The following is an 18,693-nucleotide window of genomic DNA, read 5'->3' as shown; positions in this document are numbered from 1 at the left end:
CGCACATACAAGCATTTCAAATTGGATTCACCAAACTCTTAACTGGACAAAATAGTCATAAATTGCTCATTTCAGCCTGATGAATGCCAGCTGTTCATGAGTAGATGAATGTTTGTGAGATTTGATCATCAGCATAATCATAGCCCCTTGAATTGCCATATAAGATGGCCCATGTTGCTTGGTTTGTGGGCAGGTTTCATTCACAAAAATGTTACCAAGGAGTAAAAGTAGAATTTGACACAGTGAAGCTTCAAGCCCTGTTTCTGGAAATCAGAAAACAGAGATATTAGATTAGAGAATATTATAGCCTACAGTAGGTGATGTTACACTCTAAGGTTTTGTGAGTGAGAATTACTGTGCCTAAATATGACAGAATCATAAAATCTAAAAAAAACAAACAAAAAAAACAAGCCATGATAATGATCTGGTGAACAGTCTATAGTAAATTATTTTGCTTTAAATTTGTCTCAGTTATAAATTTTATTTTGGTCAATTTCTGTTTAGATGTGAATTTGTGTATTTTTTTTTTTAACCACATACCATCTTTGATACATATCAGCTCTAGCTAGCTGACATATATGTAGCAGACATAAATGTAGCAGCTAAAATGTCCAGTGAGAAACTAGCAGCTAGTAATAGTGATAGCACTAACACAGAATACACAAAATTAACTGTACATGTGGTGAGAGATGAACTTCTGTTTTACTGCTGCACAAGTTGTGAGCATGACACTCATTCTGGTTATTATTTGTAACATTAGCATGTATGAGATCCTGTTTCCTCAAAATATACCAGACACTGGACTGCAGTGTATACAGGCAAACCTTCATTGATGGGAGACTACTATGTCAATAGACGTATTCAATAATTCAATACAAATATTTACAAAGTCGTAGTCAATATTTACACCCCTCCCCCCCACAAACACATACACACACACACCCCTGTTCCCACCCAGTGTTTTAACATATCACGTCACCGAGTTCAGCTGAGATAAGCTCTACCTTGCAACAGGCTTTTTTTGACGTAACTAAAATAGTTCACATGACTGACTGAGGTAGGTCATTGTTAAAATGACCTACTGACTAGCAGGGTCAGGAGGAATGCTTGCTTGTTTGATTACAGTAAGATTATATTATATTTGAAGTAAAGAGTAGACTCCCTTGTCCACATATTTTGTGTAGTTTTGGTCATGCCCATGGTTTTGGATTTACAAAGCCCAGGAGGGGCCATGGGAGAAAAAAAAACTAATTTGTTTTAATAAAAACTAATTTCATGTATAAACTTGTGCGCATGGATTACTTAATTAGTGCTCGATTTATCTATGTTGCCTCTTGTATAGGGCACAATAGGCGTTCAGTCAATCAGAAGTTTGAAGAAAGCGACAAAGACATTTCCCCCATAATGTCAGTTACTTCTTTATGGGCTGATATGTGTTGAGTGAAGAGCGGGTAAAACTTGCAAAGAACTTTGTGTAACTTTTGTTGTTTTTAAATGTGTTCTATAAGTAAATTGACTTGACCTTATTTACTTCAGGTTAGCTGGCAACCCTGAAGCAGAGTTTTAATGAACTGGATGACATTGTAGGAGCATGAAAGTTTTTACAGCGAAAAAGTCAGTTTTCCCATAGGTTACATTTACAGGATTTCAGATATAAAACAGTATTGTCCTTACAAGTACTGTACCTCAAGTACTGTATATCCACATATTTTGGTCCAAGATCAAAATAAAACCTTCTTAAATCCAATCATAGTGAGGGTGTACACAGGATGAGAGAATGGCATGGGGGTGAATTCAATTTAATCGAAAGCACAAATGATTAAATCGAGAGCACAACTTATGAAATTGAGACCACGAATTATTGAATTGAGAGCACAATTAACTAAACTGAGAGCATGAATTATTAAATCAAGAGCACAAATTACTAACCTGAAAGCATGAATTACTAAATTGCAAGCACTATTAAACTGAGAGCACAAATGAGTTATCTTTTCTTCCTTGACCCCTCCAGGGCTCCATATGCTCAACTGGTTTGAATATTCATACTTACAGACCAATCCGGGTTGTAGGTGGAAGTAGCCAAGTCGCCATTACTGCAGTGACACCTCACTTGTAAACTTGGATATGACTCTGTGATTTAAGTAAAGAATCTTTTCCAAGAAATATGTCCAGATGATCCAGTAAAAGCAGTTATACAGACAGATGAAAACATTAAAGGAAAAACTTAAGAAACCTAATGAATGCAGATGCTTCCACGCACTACATGATACAAACAAGAAATTAACATTCAATCATGCTCTGTGGCATGTATAAAAATGCTAAGCTGCATCTAATGTTATTGCAGTTGTCTTGAAATAAGGCTATATACCCTGGAATTTACAGAGAAAAATAGCATATTGTGCTTAAAATAAGTAATCCTGACTAAGATAAATGTGTTTGTACTACTACTAGAAATGAGATTGGCTTGCTTAAAGAAAGAAATAAATCTCATTTCTTTTCACCTCTTTAGTGAGGTCTCAGTAGCCATATCCAGAGATTGCGTATGGGTAGAACAAAGGATGCAAAAACAACATAAAGGCAATTGCTGTTCAAGGTGAAAATGAAAATTAAGACCTATGGCAAGATAATAAACATAACTGTGCTTTAAACCTATTTATACTAAACAGCAAACACCCTGCCTATTTATTTAAGGTTATTGGATACGTTCTTGGATCGGCTGATACCCTAGTCATTAATGAGCTTTTCCCACTCAGACATAGCCTTTTTATATGAACGCATCCAAGGTGCATTGAGGACACATTGAGATCTTATCGCTCAGACCACATTCAGAGGTGGTCTGGGCCACTGTGGCCGTATTTTTTTAACAGTGTGAACATGTATGTGTCCTGGGCCACATTGAAGGCGTACTCAGCTGACGTCCTCTATTTTCTGGTAGACTAGGCACGGGAGGATCCGAACTCCACTTCCCATTCTTTCTGTTCCCCTAACCAGTTTTCATCTTCAACATCAACAATTGGAATAGAAATTAAACCAAAACCAGAAAATAACTTGTTTCTCACTTGTCTGTCTAAAAAAAATTATTTCAGAAGCTAAATGTTTAATTCTGTTTAGTTTCCTCTGTCCTGTCAAGGTGATTACTACAGTTTTTAGTTTTGCTGCACTGCTCGATATAATTAGCTCAGGATTTATCAGGACAACTCCTTTACTCCAAACAGTTTCACTCTATGAGCCTGGACTGTGTGTGTGTGTGTGTGTGTGTGTGTGTAACAGCTGACCTTTAAGATGTGTAGAAGAACACAGAACATTTATATCCATTAGATCCTGACCGATCCTGTTGGCTTGTCGGGAGATTTAAATAATCAGTGAGGTTATGCTTCTGTGCCTTGTACGTATATGCACACAGCGTCTCTCTCTCAATGGGGAGACACAAGTGCAGGGAGATCACTGCATATAACTCTATGATTATTATATTTGTTCAGACCGGGTGCTAGAGCAAATCAATAGGACAGGCATTTGTGAGTGTGATTTTAGTGAGGGGGCATACAATGCATTGTATATTTGTTTATCCTGTTATCAAACAGGTTGAACACAGCTTTGGACGGAGGGTACACAGACCCTTGGTCCTCCCATTGGTTAAAATAACAATGAATTTGGTCTTTGCAAACCGAAATGATGTACTTGTTTATTTGCATATAGAGCGGGGAAGTTGGATCCGATCACAAGTGGTCACTCAAGATGCAAGTAGAGACACATGTTAATGCCAGGTGTAAACAGGGCCTAAAACATACATTTATTCAGTGGTAATTGTAAGGCAAAGCACACCACACTGTAACAACAAACAAACAGCAAATACCAAAAAAACTACATTTTTAGATAAATGTATTGTATGATGGCCAGGAAATGCTTCTTTGAAAGCAGTAAGTCAGTCTCCTTCTGAAGAAGTGCTCTGGCCTGGGAAAGAGATCACGTAAATCCTTCCTTGAGAGGCTGGGCAGCATGTCTGTGCTTACATTAGGAGCTGAAATACATTACAATACACAAAGTACAATACAGAAATGTGGTGTATTTTCCAAAACTTACTTTCAGCTTTTGTTACAGTAAATGTATACTAGGTTTCTGGTTATGATTAGCCATAAATATATCGAAGAAGATACTTAAAAATTGGAATACTTGTATATTTTGATATCCTCAAAAAAAAAACAACAACAATGAACATGACCTTTAAATACATTTGAAGCTTCTAGCACCAACTAAAGACCATATAAAAATCATCCCACCATTTACAATACTTTGTTGAAATACATGTGTAAAATACAAAGCTTTGTAAAAGATTAAAAAAAAATACACATATATATAATTCACAATATATTTAGAGTATAATATCTTTCATAATATGTTTAATGCAGTGTTCTGTAGACTAATGTTCATTGGATGGATTCAATTTAATCAGTTTATAGGTATTTTGTACTTAAACTTTAATTTGTTTATGTTGATTATATTATAAATGTATTACACATAATCAAAATAATAACAAAGAATTATATTTTTAATCTAAAACTACTATCTGTATTCTTATCCATAATTTATATCAGTAAGTGTCATGGTTCTGTCCTAGTCTGGCTCTATGTACCTCTACCAGTCCACCAGATGCCCTTGAACTTTTTCCATTTGTTGAACTGGACTGAGTGGCAGTAGGCCCTTGACGTTGATACTGAAGTTTGCTCTCACACTAGTTGTGAAATGTGACTGAGGAGTTTGACGTCAAAGACACATCATTTTATACACCAGACAGTTCATTTTACGTCTTCTGTATTTATCTTCAGGGCATTTAGCAGACGTTTTTATCCAGAGAATGACATGTGTTTGTTCAGTGGCTGGACTCTCTGTAATTAATCCTCAACTCATTGTGAAATAAGAGTTTGTATGCATTTTTTATGTAGATTTGAGTGATTTGCATTTGCAGCTACTATGTGTGATGTTTGAGGAGCTGCATCATCATGAGATTGTAAATAAGAGTTCACATGTTGTGATGTGCCTGTGTGTTTAAGTTGTATTCACGTGTTCTTGGACTGGTTTATGTAAGTCGGTTTATTATTATGAGGATTGTGTTTTCTGGTTTCTTGGTTTTCTGCTGCTCTGGGTTTTCCTCCCGTGTCTCTGTTCTGCTTTTCCCTCTACACTCTCCCTCCACACCTGTCCTGCATTATCCTTATTAGCGCTGCCCTGTCTTTCCCAGCCAATCAGCTCCCAGCCTGCCCTTGTGTCTTGCCACCTGTTCCTTGTTGTTTCATTAGTTCAGTTTGTATTTAGGTCCTGGTTTTCAGCTCAGTCTTGTTGGATCCTTTGTTTTGTTCTGTGTTGTTCAGTTTTGCTCTCCTCTCTTCCGTCTGGTTTTGTTTTGTTCCGTCTTGTTGTGTCTGGATCTTTATTAAAGAGACATTGTTCAATTCTTTTTGGCTGTTTTGTCCTGCATTTGGGTTCATTTCCTGCTACTCCCCTGGCAGTGAGTTAAACATACAGATGAAAATAACACACCTTTATTATGAAGAAAAAAAAAGATTCTAATTTGGGTCTTTTAGACACTGTTATGTAAATGTGTAGCTTCAGAGACTTATGTATCCAACACTGAAGTACTCAAGTAACTGTAATGATTTATTTTATTGGAATAAAATGATTACGAATTCTTCTGTCAGGGGTTGCATCATACAAGAAAAGAGGTAAAGTTTTTATATGTTTATACATAATTATTTTGTCATGAATGCACTGTATTTCCTTAGTGTACACTTAAAAACTAATGATTGGCCCAACAATATCATATGAACTGGCATTGTTGATGGAGAAGACCAGTGATATCCCACATGTAAAGGTTTCACAGAAAGATACACCTATTCCCTGCACGTATTGCAGCTCATTGTTTCCTACAGGAAATGTTGGACATGGGACTTCGCTCCACTGAATGGAGTGAGTGGTGCCAGGATCTGTACACAGCAGCAGCCAACAAAGGAACAGAAAGCATCTACCCATTTTATATGGACATGGTGGCTTTGTCAAAAGATGTTTGTTTTTTTCCTCAGTCTTCACCAACAAAAGACAGTTGGTGCTGTTTTGAACATACAATGATCAGCTTTGACTCTATGGGGTGTCAATGGCATTGACCTTGTAGGGACAGAGGACATTGCATGATGACAAATGGCTGTTAATAATAACAATAATAATAGTCTCCAATTGCACATGCTGCAACCTTCAATGTATACATGTGCAATATGTTAGTTGAAAAATGTTGCTCCACTAATGTTGTGCTGTATGTAACAATAACTGTAGAAGCACATGCTGTGAGTAGAAAAGTGATTTTAAATAGGTAATTTTAATGACGTGATAATACACTATTTTTTAGTTGAGCCCCACACCCACTGGAACATATACAGTGTCAGTGTCAGCCATGGAAAAGGTCAATGCATTTTCAGCCCAGAAGTACATCATTGATGACACTGACAAGGTGAGATTCATTTTCTTCCCGAAAAACCTTCATATAAGTGTAGATTTAGAGTATTTCTCCAAAAGTCTTTTTAATATGTGGTAGCTGTTAAAGCTATAATATGTAACTATTCTGCATTAAAATGTCTAAAAACAACTAGACCTATGTTATATATTCTGCTGAGTTGTGTACTTACATTATCCCAAATGATCCCAAAAAAACAAAGAAATCTGAAATTTTAATCAAGGTAACAGACCGTTTCATGTGGTCGCCTGTCAATGGCATCATACCCCCTCTACCAAAGAGTATAGTCACAAGATTCATGTGTTGGCGCTGTGTTTGTCCACCACAATTGTGTCTATCAAAGACTATACACCTACAAGATAATACATCAGCATTGTGGCTGTTTGCCACGATGGCGTCTATCAAAGAGTATACGCATACAAGGTAATGCATTGGCGTTGAAACATACAAATTATAAATTGACTTTTATTCAGTTTTAAGCCACATTTTTATCATACACTTTTTAGATCTTGGTCGGGCGTCTGGATCTTAAGTTATCCGAGAAACAAGCTGAGCAAATGTTAGCAGCAGCTCGGCTTCCTCCTGGAAGTCCAGTGCTCACTGAACATTGTTGGAGAAACATTGATTTTTTTTTAATGTGAAATATTAATTTAATATGGAAGAATTATCCCGTTAGTAAAGGTTTTAAAATGCACTCTTTCATCTATATGTGGGTTGTCAAACTTCTCAGATGTAGTGATGATGCACCCAAAATCCTGAATTTTGAGTAATGGTAAAAGGATGGTTTTCAATTCTAATTTTAAAGATTTGGTAGTACCGTACTGTAAAGAGCAGCTGTTGTTCATATTTGCATTTCTCCCATTCAACTGGGAGTATCAAGACTTGTACATGTTCACATTGCATGGCAAAGGAAAACTTCAGACATCAGAATTATTATGCTATTCTCAGGATCTGGAGCAAAATCTAAGAGATGTTGGCAAGATTCTGTCCAAGAGAGTCTAAAGGGGTTTGATCCAGGGCTCCAGAAGATATGTGCCACAAACAACACATTGTTGGATGAAATGAAGGTACACCAAAAAACATCGCCATGTTACCTCATAACAAACAACAAGATATGTTTTTCTGCATCCAAAATCAAAGATATTGTTACACTCTCAGTTTATGATTATGTCCATGCACCATGTCAACAGTAAACTGTGAATTGTAATGTGAAATGATGTGTGGCAAAAACCACCATCACCACAATGTCACCAAAGCCTCTTAAGAAGGTCTGTATCTTAGAGATGTGTGTAATTGCAAACATTTGTAAAATGTTTTAGATCGCACAGATGGCGAGCAGGCTGAATAACATCCTGTCTGTGTGAGGAACAGAAACCAAGTAGCAGATGTACCTGGAAGAAGTGATTCTGCCTGAGGTAGGATTCATATTATTTTACCAAAATGTATGAGAAATACACATCTGTTGTGAGTGATAAAACCTTGGCCATGCCATCCATTAGAAGAAATGTTATTACGTTGTTGGATATGCACTGCCGCTTTATGTTCGAGAACATATACCCATGCTTTACTGTCATCCAGTGAATGTGTGCAATTTTGATTTAAAAAAAAAAAAAGATAAATAAAAACCTGTGACTGTGTGACTGTATCCATATCCTTGCTCTTGGTAACAGTGTGCAAAATTAACATACAGTGTAACACACACAATTCTTGGCCATACTTAAGCAAATAACTTCATTGTTTTGATTTGTCCAAACAATCCTGTGGCCCTGCTAATAGTTTTATGCACATATAAGGTTTTAATATAGAGTTGGTGAAATTGTTATACATTGGATGAATTTAATTTTACAACATATATTTTATATGTAAAGGTTGTAGCTCTTTATGCACCTCTGTAAGAAATGAAATACAGTCACTCAATGTACATTCATATTGCTTTTAAGGTAAAAATCAAGTGCTGTACATTTAGAGACACAGGTGATTTGTAGCATGGTTATGTGATGAGGGTGAAATGAATGAATGTTTGTGTGAATAAATGGAGGGTATTTTAACAAAATACAGACAGCACAAACACAAACAGGTGGCAGTAACTGTGATGAGCTTTGTCATGTCATGGTCTTTCTATTCTTAAATGTATGCTCAGTTTGTCTTAAGAATCCAGCACCATCTGTAAAGTGTCAACTTTTCATTTTTTAGAGGAAACTAAATCCTTGCAGTAATGCCACATTTGACTTCTGTTGATTTCAAGTGGAGAGGAAGACACAAGCAGCAGCACTGCAGCCCAACATAACATCGAAAAGGTAGTTCCTGTGCTAGTTTGATCTAGAATGTCTGAGCACATCGTTACCCAGTTAAACAGAGGGTTGACAATAAAGTCCCCCTCCTGCAATATAAAAACACTACAGGAATATGTTCCATCCTATTTGACTGGCTAACTTCAGATTGAGGTATCACTCCATTATTCATGCTCCAGTGAACTCAAGCTTCTGATCACCCCCACATTTAAAAATTTTAAAAAAATGTTTGGTTTACTCTCCCCAATAGCATCCAACCCCTACCCCTGCTTGTGTTATTGACACAGCATCACACATGAGTAGGGGAGACCAGGGACAGTTGTAACATGGGATGGTTGTAACACCTTGAACAACAATAACATGAATGTTAAATAATCTTTTTCATTTTGAGTATTAGATTGATTATGTATATTTTTGACATGTTACAACCATCCCCAGCATGTGTTACAACTGTCCCTGTACACTGGGACACTTGTAACAGTGGAGTGACTGTATTTAAATCAATTTTGCAACCTGTACATATGTCATAAAACCACTTAAATATTTAAATATTTATTAGGAAAATGACAAAAAGTGTTACAACTGTCCCTTGTCTCCCCTATGGGTGCAAGAGCTCCGTCTACAGATGGACTTCCATCAAAAGTAAATTATTTTTTCCCGTCATAGTCTGTTTTTTTTACGGCTATCACAAAAAAGATTTTACTCTGCCACCGCATTTCCACTTTGTATACAATAAATCGCCAAGGGAAAGAGACGCTTGTTGTTCCAAGACATCAATGTTTGTTCCAGCTTCCCACGGTTGTATGTGTAATGGGGAAAGGGAGTAAGACTTAAAGGATTCTTTTTGAATCGGGTAGAGAGCAATACTGAGACAACCAAGGAACCAACACCAGACATTAAATCACCAATAATTTATTACAAAAAGCAATAAATACAAAAACTGTCAAAAACTGTTGAACTATAAAATGTTAACTAAAAATATACCACTAAAACTTTAAAATGTTGAAATTTAAAATACTAAACTATAACCCTTAAATCAACAGCTTAAAGGTCTGTTTTCTTTTAGAGATAGGGGAAGAGTCTTTACACGTCTTTCAAGAGACCAGAGGGGAGATTTGGACCGTTGGACTACTTAAAAATGACTGCAGGTAATGCTGGCCTGATCCGTAAGTGGGGCTTGGTTGTCAGTAGTCTGCTGGCTCATCCCCCCCAGGGCTGCTGTCCTCTGGTGGGCCGCCAACCTCTGCTGCTCATGGGTGACAAGAGACAATTGGAATTAACTAGTCCCAACACAACCAGCCTGCCCACTTGTGCCCAAGAGTACTTTTTCTTTTTTACTCACACAACATGGCAGAGCTCTCACTCTGCCCATCATCTGTTGTGCCGTAGTACTCTGTGTGGTTTCCTCTGTCGTGCCGGCGAGCCTGCAGTCCCTGTGTCGTCTTCTGTCATTTCTGCTCATTTCTCCTCTCTGTCTTAATCCCCTGCATGCCCAGGAAGTTAAACATGCATTAAAACATTAGCAACAGCAGATTTCAAACTAAAAGCATGGAAATACGACCAAGCACACCAATAACAGTCATTTAAAACATAGCAAATAAAATCATGAAATATATAATCACAGCAAACCATAAAAATATAAATATAAGGGAAAAAACCCCCAAAACTTCTGCCGCATGACATATGCATTGATTTATATGTCTATTTTCTCCAAAATAATCAAAGGTATGGCAGCATCATTTAATGTGCACTTATTTCTCTGTAGGGATGGATACCAAAGCCCAGTATTAAAAGGCCCCGAGGCTAAATTATTAAAGACCGTAGTCTCTCATCCACCAGCATGCTAGCTCAGCTAATAGCGAATTGTTACAAACAAGCTAAAACAAAAGCTGTCTGCATTTAGTGTAGGTGTTTAACTTAGTTTGCCACGTATATTAAAATTCGGCAAATTCTTGTAAACTTAACTACAGGCTAAGATGGCAATTCAGTTTTTATTCATATAGGTAGAATAAGAAGAAGAAGAAGAAGATAAAGAGGAGGAGGTAGAAGAAGAAGAAGAAGAAGAAGAGTATGACGTAGAAGAAGAGGAGGTATCTTCTTCTTCTTGTTTCTTCTTCTTCAAGAAAAAATAGAAATAGAAGAAGAAGAAACAGAAGGAGGAGAAGAAGAAATAGAAGTAGAAGAAGAAATAGAAGAAGAAATGGAAGACGAAATAGAAGAAGAAACAGAAGAAGAAGAAACAGAGGGAGAAGAAGAAGAAGAAATAGAAGAAGAAGAAATAGAAGAAGAAGAAACAGAAGGAGAAGAAGAAGAAGTAGAAGAAGAAATGGAAGATGAAATAGAAGAAGAAACAGAAGAAGGAGAAGAAATAGAAGAAGAAACAGAAGCAGAAGAAACAGAAGAAGGAATAGAAGAAGAAGAAATAGAAGAAGAAATAGAGGACATGAAAGATGAAATAGAAGAAGAAACAGAAGAAGGAGAAGAAATAGAAGAAGAAGAAGAAATAGAAGAAGAAACAGAAGAAGACATAGAACAAGAAGAAACAGAAGAAGAAGAAATAGAAGAAACAGAAGCAGAAGAAACAGAAGAAGACGAAACAGAAGAAGAAATCGAAGAAGAAATAGAAGAAATAGAAGAAGAAACAGAAGAAGAAATCGAAGAAGAAACAGAAGAAGAAGAAATAGAAGAAGAAATAGAAGAAGAAACAGAAGCAGAAGAAAAAGAAATAGAAGAAGAAATGGAAGACAAAATAGAGGAGGAAACAGAGGAAGGAGAAGAAATAGAAGAAGAAAAAGAAGAAGAAATAAAAGAATAAACAGAAGCAGACAGAAATAGAAGAAGAAACAGAGGAAGAAAAAGAAGAAATAGAAGAAGAAACAGAAGAAGACAGAAAAAGAAGAAACATAAGAAGAAACAGAAGAAGAAGAAATAGAAGAAGAAACAAGCAGAAGAAACAGAAGAAGGAATAGGAGAAGAAGAAATAGAAGAAGAAGAAACAGAAGAAGAAGAAACAGAAGAAACAGAAGAAGAAGAAACAAGCAGAAGAAACAGAAGAAGGAATAGAAGAAAAAGAAATAGAAGAAGAAACAGAAGCAGAAGAAGAAACTGAAGGAATAGAAGAAGAACAAATGGAAGAAGAAATAGAAGAAGAAACAGAAGAAGAAATAGAAGAAGAAGAAGAAGAAGAAGAAACAGAGGAAGAAACAGAAGAAGAAGAAATAGAAGAAGAAGAAGAAATAGAAGAGGAAGAGGAGGAGGTAGAAGAAGAAGAGGAAGAGGGGGAAGAGGAGGAGGTAGAGGAAGAAGATGAAGAGGGGGAGGAGGAGGTGAAGAAGAAGAAGAAATAGAAGAAGAAGAAGAAGAAGAGGTAGAAGAAGAAGAAGCAGTTGTGACCAACAGCAGCTCCTGGATGAAAAGAGGATGTTGCGGAGGAAGCTGTCCATCACTGAGAAAGCCAACAGGACATTGGCAAAGGAGATGATTGGAAAATTAGAAGAAGGGATCAGCTCTCTCAACCACCAACTCTCTGCTCAGAAGGCAGAAGAGGGGACGAAAAAGAGAGATGAGCTCTCTTCAACAGAGCCTCCATGCTCAGAAAGAGGACACAAGGAGGATGGGAGCCTCTGCAGATGAATCCAGCTGGCAGTAAACAGCCAGCAAGCTTGAGGTGCTCCTCATTGAAAAGGACAAAGAAATCAGCAGGGCCACAGAAAAAAGACAAGCTGGTACCAACGCTCACATTAACACCCTGGCCCTGCTGAACGAGACACAGTCAGCTCTGAATTAAAGCAAACTTACATGTGACGCGCTCGAGGCAAAGCGAAAGCAGCTGTCTGAGAGAGAGGAGAGCTATGGAAGAGAGCTTCAATTAGAATTAGAATTAGCTCTCAGATAAAGAGGACACCTGCAGGAAGAAGCTGGCAGAGAGAGACAAGAGCTACCAGAAGAAACTCTCTGAAAAAGAAGAGAGCTGCCAAAAAGAGTTCTCAGAGTGAGAACAGAAATGAAGAAAGCAGAGAAAGAGCTTTAAGAAGGAGCTCTCTGGGACGGTGGAAAGGTCCAGAAAGAAGCTCTCTAGACTCAGTGGGAGTTGGGAGAGGAGGGTACAGCAGTGGGAGAAGGAAAAGAGAGAGCTGGAGGAGACGCTGCTGGCCAAAGAGAAAATGTGGATCCATGAGGAGGCAGAGAGGGAAGAGGAGATCCGACGTCTGATAGAGGAAAACCTCCAGCTTCAGGTACACTGCCTCAGTTCATCTTTTTCATTCAAACAGCTTTTTTCAGATGACTTGAGAGCTTTGGAAGTGAAATCAAAATATGTTATCTTTCTCTTTTACAGGAGCTCATGATGGAGCTGGAGTTACAAGAAATGACAGCAGCAGCGACAGCCCCCTATTCCTTCAACCCCCTCCTCATCCCTCCCCACCCCTCTACCCTCCCTAGCCCCACTTCTATCCTTATCCCTACCTTTACCCTAAACCCTTCCTCTACCCTCTACCCTTACCCCAGCCCCTAACCCTACTTGTACCCTTACTTTCATTAAAATTCACTGTGACAGACTGTGTTTTAATTTCTCAGATTTTTAAACTGTGTTGTTTCTCTCTTACACATCAAGCAAACTAAGTAGCTGCTTGGGGCCCGGTGGTGTCCAGGGAGCCTCTAAAAGAATTAGGGCCACAAAAGTCCCCTGTCACTGATAAATGATTATATCTGACATTATTAGATTGTTTCTGATGCATCAATGTGAGGCTGGTCCAGGTGGAGCTAATTTGAACTACTTTATATAATAGTTTAGTTGTGGCTCTGAACCTGAGGTCAGAACCCTGCAAAGAGTCACAACATAAATCAATCGAAAAACAGAAGACAAAACCAAGTTTCTGCTGCACAAACCTCTATCTATATTTTAAACTTCTCCATAATGTTAGCTGTTTTTGTTAAATATTACCACATTTGAACAATTATTTATATGAAATCATGTGAAAAGCTCAGTGGGGGAACATCTCTTTGGTGCAAATGTTGACCATTTGTAGACATCTGAAACATGACAAGGAGACACACCGATTTTTACAAGAGGTCACACCACAAAGCTTCAGAGCCACTGATTTAACCATTAGCGATGCATTATGGTTCATAAATTTATCATATATTTTATGATAAAACATATTAAATGTTAACCTAAACCATATAATATAATCGTCTAAAATGTAGTAGAGTACAAGTATAAAGTACAGTGATAGCACTTAAGTGTCCTCCTTTTTTGTTGCTGCACCCCTACGGGGTAGCTGCAGTATCCTCCAGTCTCATAAAATCCAACATTATGTTCTCCTCTTTTGACACCAGGTGTCATAAAGACCCTCCCCCATGAATACTCTTACTTGCATAATTATTGTCAATATACATTCATTGTCTCTTATTATATTTCATATTACACAGGACTGCACTGGATTAATAATCATAGTCTGTTACTCACAGAGTTGTAGATATTTAAAGATCCATTAGAACATGGTTAACACAGTACCTCAAGTCATGGTAATATTAAACACAAATAATAAATATGAAATATAAAATGATGATTTGATTGACTTGATTTTTTTAAATAGTTTCTCATCTTGGACATACTGTATATTTTATTTCAGCTTTCCCTTGAAAGATGTATTGTAAAAATTTGGAATCAAAGAGAAGGAATTTGTGCATGTCCAACCCAGTCTCACTGCACTTCATGAAACAGCAACAAAATTTAATCTATAGACTCGTTTTTTTCCTGACACTAAGAGCACGACTTTCAAACTAATGTTTTTTAATTAGATGTATGTTTTGTGCCTACACCACGTTTTTTTTTTTTGTCAGTTGGGAGTCAGGAGCACAGAAGCTGAATTGTTTTTCTCATTTGTTATTCTTTTTTTATTATAACTATAACCACTACATTACTCAATGTTAAATCACAAGATTTTATCCTTCTTTTCATTTCTTTATTTTAATTTTATCAGTACAGTCAATGCCCAGAAGTCCTCACCATATTAAGGTTTCCTTTTAATGATGTCCAACATTTCTCTACAAAATAACACAAAAGTGTCCTTGATAACTAAGCGCTATGATACGTTAATATTATGGCCATTAATTCTACTTAATTCTTTTTCAATTCTGGGAAATAAAGTTTTTTTGTCAGTTTTTAATAGCGGAAGGCTAGAGAAGTGCATTGTGTTGTGGGTAACTTGGCCCATTCGACTACTCTTTTGGGTTGTCTACCATCTGTGGGATTCATTCCATTTCAAATTGCTGCCAGTCCGCCACAACTGAATCCAAACGCCACTACCTCTGTTAAAGGTGCAGTGTGTAGGATTTAGTGGCATCTAGCAATGAGGTTGCATATTGCAACCAACTGAATACCCTCCCCTCAACCCTTTCCTTCCAAGCGTGAAAGAGAAACTATGGTGGCCACGAAACTTGCGAAAAACATGAAAGACCCTCTATAGAGCCAGTGTTTGGTTTGTCCATTCTGGGCTCCTGTAGAAACATGGTGGTGCAACATGGCAGGCTCTATGGAAGAGGACCTGCTGCCTATGTAGATATAATGGGCTCATTCTAAGGTAATGAAAACACAACAATTCTTATTTTCAGGTGATTATACACTAATTAAAACATACTTATGAATATTATATTCCATTTCTGCCTATAAATCCCCCTAACTCTCGCAAACTAGTCCTTTAAGAAAAGGTGTGTCTGTATGTTGATCACTTGTATTGCACTATAAACAAATAAATAAAATTTATGGTGTTTTTATTTTACGGCCTGTGATTGTAAAATGTGAAGTTGCTCATTTAATTTTCCGAGAATTTCCAAGAATATGTGGCTAAGGACATTTAATATGAAATCATCTTTCTTAAAACATCAAGTCTTCCTCAATTAATATTGAGTCACGTCATCCAATAAAGCACTTAAACATTTGTGTGTGTGTGTGTGTGTGTGTGTGTGTGCGTGCATCAAATCTTATACCATGGCCATATAAATAGGATGAAGACGGGGTTATCAAAACAGACTTTACATTTCACATCCCTCATTTCATCCCTGCACTTGTCACTTTCATATATTTCATCAAACTGGACTTCAGATTGTACATTGCATTCAATCTCCACTGTTAGATAATTTAATTATTTATGCACATGTTTATTCTTCATATATTTCATTTCTTTGTGATTGATTTATATTGTGACTCTTTGGAAGTTCCTGACCTCAGGCTCAGAGCCACAACTAAGTAAGCGATAATCAACGGTTCTTCGCCTCCAATAACTTTATTATTGTTATTATTATTATTATTATTATTATTATTATTATTATTATTATTATTATTATTATTATTATTATTGGTGAAAATGATACTCCCCCTCCAACTGGTGGTGCAGCACTCATGAGCACTCCCTCCTGGCCGTTGATATCATGGGACTTCCTGTTGACCTCCGCCATCTTGTCTGCAGCCAGCTCTTCTTGACTCCGCCCATCCGCCTTGCAACGGCGTGTATTTTTTTTTTAAATAGTAACTTTGAATCATTTACATTTCTTTTGTATCAGAAACATTTATACAGTGCTTGAAAACACATGCGTTTTAAGATTTATCGATTTCTTTTTGATTTATAATCAATGAATTTATTATCACGTTTGCGCGGGAGGTCAAAGGTTGCGAACAAGATGGCTGAACACAACCAAGCCGCAGTCACAATGGTCTGAGCAGTCCGATGGAGAGAGAGAGGGTGTATTTGGATGTTTTGATGCATGACGACCACAGTAATTATCATATGGATCTATACTCTTCTACAATACACCGGCTGTCAGGCATGGCTGACTTACATTCATGGATAAGTCCACTGTGGTTGCAATGAAAACAGTGCACACCGCAGACAGAGCACTGACTTTTGCAGAGAGGCGAGGACAGTGCTGGTCCTAACATTATACCGTGTCTTATGATTGTGTTGCTTTATATTACAGGCTCTTTTTAAAATATTTTGCGGTCTGTTTGGTGTAGTAGCTTACCTAATGTTAAGCTAGCACAACACGACTGCTGAGAAGTGAGCATCACGGAGCAGAGTCACGGATGTTGAAACTTCAGCCAAGAACAACAAGAAGCGAAGATGAACAAGAAGAAGGATAAAGGATTTGAGAGCCCTCGCCCCTTTAAATTATAAGTATTTTTTGTATAATTGTGTGAAACGAAGGAAATAATTTGCCGTAATCTTCGATAACGTTAGTAGAAGTTAGCGAATAATTAGTAACGTTAGCGAAAACTTTCCTACAGACGATAATGTTAGCATTACTACAAGTACAAAAACACTTTGAAAAAAAGCTCCGCTTATTGAATGGGAGAGGTTAGACAGGTTCATACTTAAGAATTATACTGACATTGGTATTCTGTCATTGCTTTTACGACCCACCAGGTGGTGTGCATCAACAACATCAACTTCCAGAGGAAATCTGTCATTGTGAGTACTGCAACATTAGTATGACAAGAAAATACGTAAAATAGCTGTCTAGTCTATTTTGTTTAGTCATTTTGCTGTGGTTCGACCAACAAGAGCGGCTAATATTAAACCAAGTTATCCTATCCAGTCAGTGCACCCCTTGTAGTATTATAGTTGACAGCAAGAGAAAACTGCTTAACAGTAGTGTTCACTGTTTTTGTCCACCTATGTACACAATACACGCGTTTAACGGGATAATTATTAACTGCATCAAAAACTTATCAAACTGTCTCATGTATTGGATAATTTTTACTTTCTGGACATAATGCAGGCTTATATGTCAGACTGCTACTATGTCACAGGCATACAGAATTATGTGAAGTTTAAGCGTCAAGGAATTTGGAATAATTTTCCTCTTTGATAAAGACAGCACAGACACTTTTGTTTGGAACAATTTTGGGTGAACAAACCTTTTTTATGCAACTCACCTTGAGATTTGAATCCGGACAATGACAATTTGAGCAACTGATGACAAATCTAGTCAGTTTTTGCTAACTTCTCCCTCTCATTTGCATCCCATAGGGCTATGTCGAGCTGACCATTTTCCCAACAGTGGTCAACCTGAACAGGATCAAGCTGAACAGTAAACAGTGTCGCATCTACAGGGTTCGAGTCAATGAACTTGAAGCCCCATTCATTTACAATGACCCTACACTTGAGGTTTGCCACCATGAGTCCAAGCAGTGAGTATATCAGTCTGTCTTGGTCTGGGATGCACATTTTTGTGGAACTTAAAGTATGTTAGTGTAACAGTTGCACTGGAGTTAAAGTCATTCCACATATTTTATGCCATATACTTCAAACTAAGTCTTACTTGGTAGATAATAGCTGCCATGCTTGAATAGTTACTTTAACTAGATGTATTTACTAGTCTTCTTGTGATTCAGATTTGTGGTCTAAATATTACATCTTCAAACATTGCTGTTTATGTGATATGACGATGTACACTTTGAGTTAAATTTGTAAGTCGTAGGAGCTTACTCTGCATAAACATTATAGAATAAGCCAACAGATTTTTTTCATCAGTTTGATTTGTCAGCGGTTTGATTCACTGGGCTAACCAAAAACGCACACTTCTATCTGGCTATTTTATCTATTAAAATGCTCCTTAGTTCAATTTACAGAAAATGTACTATATCACAACTTACAGCCAGTATACAGATGTGTCAAAAGATGTACCCCTGTTTAATTTCCTATCATAAGGTTGGAGTAAGTTTGGTTGTGACAGAGAGGTGTGCTAAGAAACTTGCTATTGTTGTTGTTATTATTCAGTAATTGGAGAAAGCCATCCATATTTTTACATACTTGCTGTAACTTTCTAAATTTCACTAGGAGGGGATGATAGTTCACTATCATTGTCTGTCAACTTTAAGTGGAATCGTATGGTAGACCTTTG

General features: G+C 37.2%; 1 protein-coding gene and 1 long non-coding RNA gene across 2 annotated transcripts in view; one reads left to right on the top strand and one right to left on the bottom strand.

Moving 5' to 3' along the window:
- Positions 1-9,738: 9,738 nt before the first annotated feature.
- LOC122987337 lies at positions 9,739-16,898 on the bottom strand. The gene is made up of 3 exons (XR_006404481.1): positions 16,813-16,898; positions 10,133-10,274; positions 9,739-10,036 (listed from the first exon to the last, which is right to left on the bottom strand). It is a non-coding gene; the product is annotated as an uncharacterized LOC122987337 (long non-coding RNA).
- The window catches only part of taf2 (TAF2 RNA polymerase II, TATA box binding protein (TBP)-associated factor), a 26,949-nt gene continuing 24,677 nt past the window's right edge, over positions 16,422-18,693 (top strand). Inside the window, exons 1-3 of the mRNA XM_044359158.1 lie at positions 16,422-16,960; positions 17,204-17,258; positions 17,820-17,980. Of these exons, the coding sequence (XP_044215093.1) occupies positions 16,911-16,960; positions 17,204-17,258; positions 17,820-17,980 (266 nt within the window). The 5' untranslated portion in view covers positions 16,422-16,910. The remainder of the gene's footprint in view (positions 16,961-17,203; positions 17,259-17,819; positions 17,981-18,693) is intronic.

The sequence above is a fragment of the Thunnus albacares genome, chromosome 8 (genome assembly GCF_914725855.1).
Source record: "Thunnus albacares chromosome 8, fThuAlb1.1, whole genome shotgun sequence".
Taxonomy (NCBI): domain Eukaryota; kingdom Metazoa; phylum Chordata; class Actinopteri; order Scombriformes; family Scombridae; genus Thunnus; species Thunnus albacares.
Note: the sequence above shows the minus strand (reverse complement) of the source record. Positions and strands in the feature narration are given on the sequence as shown.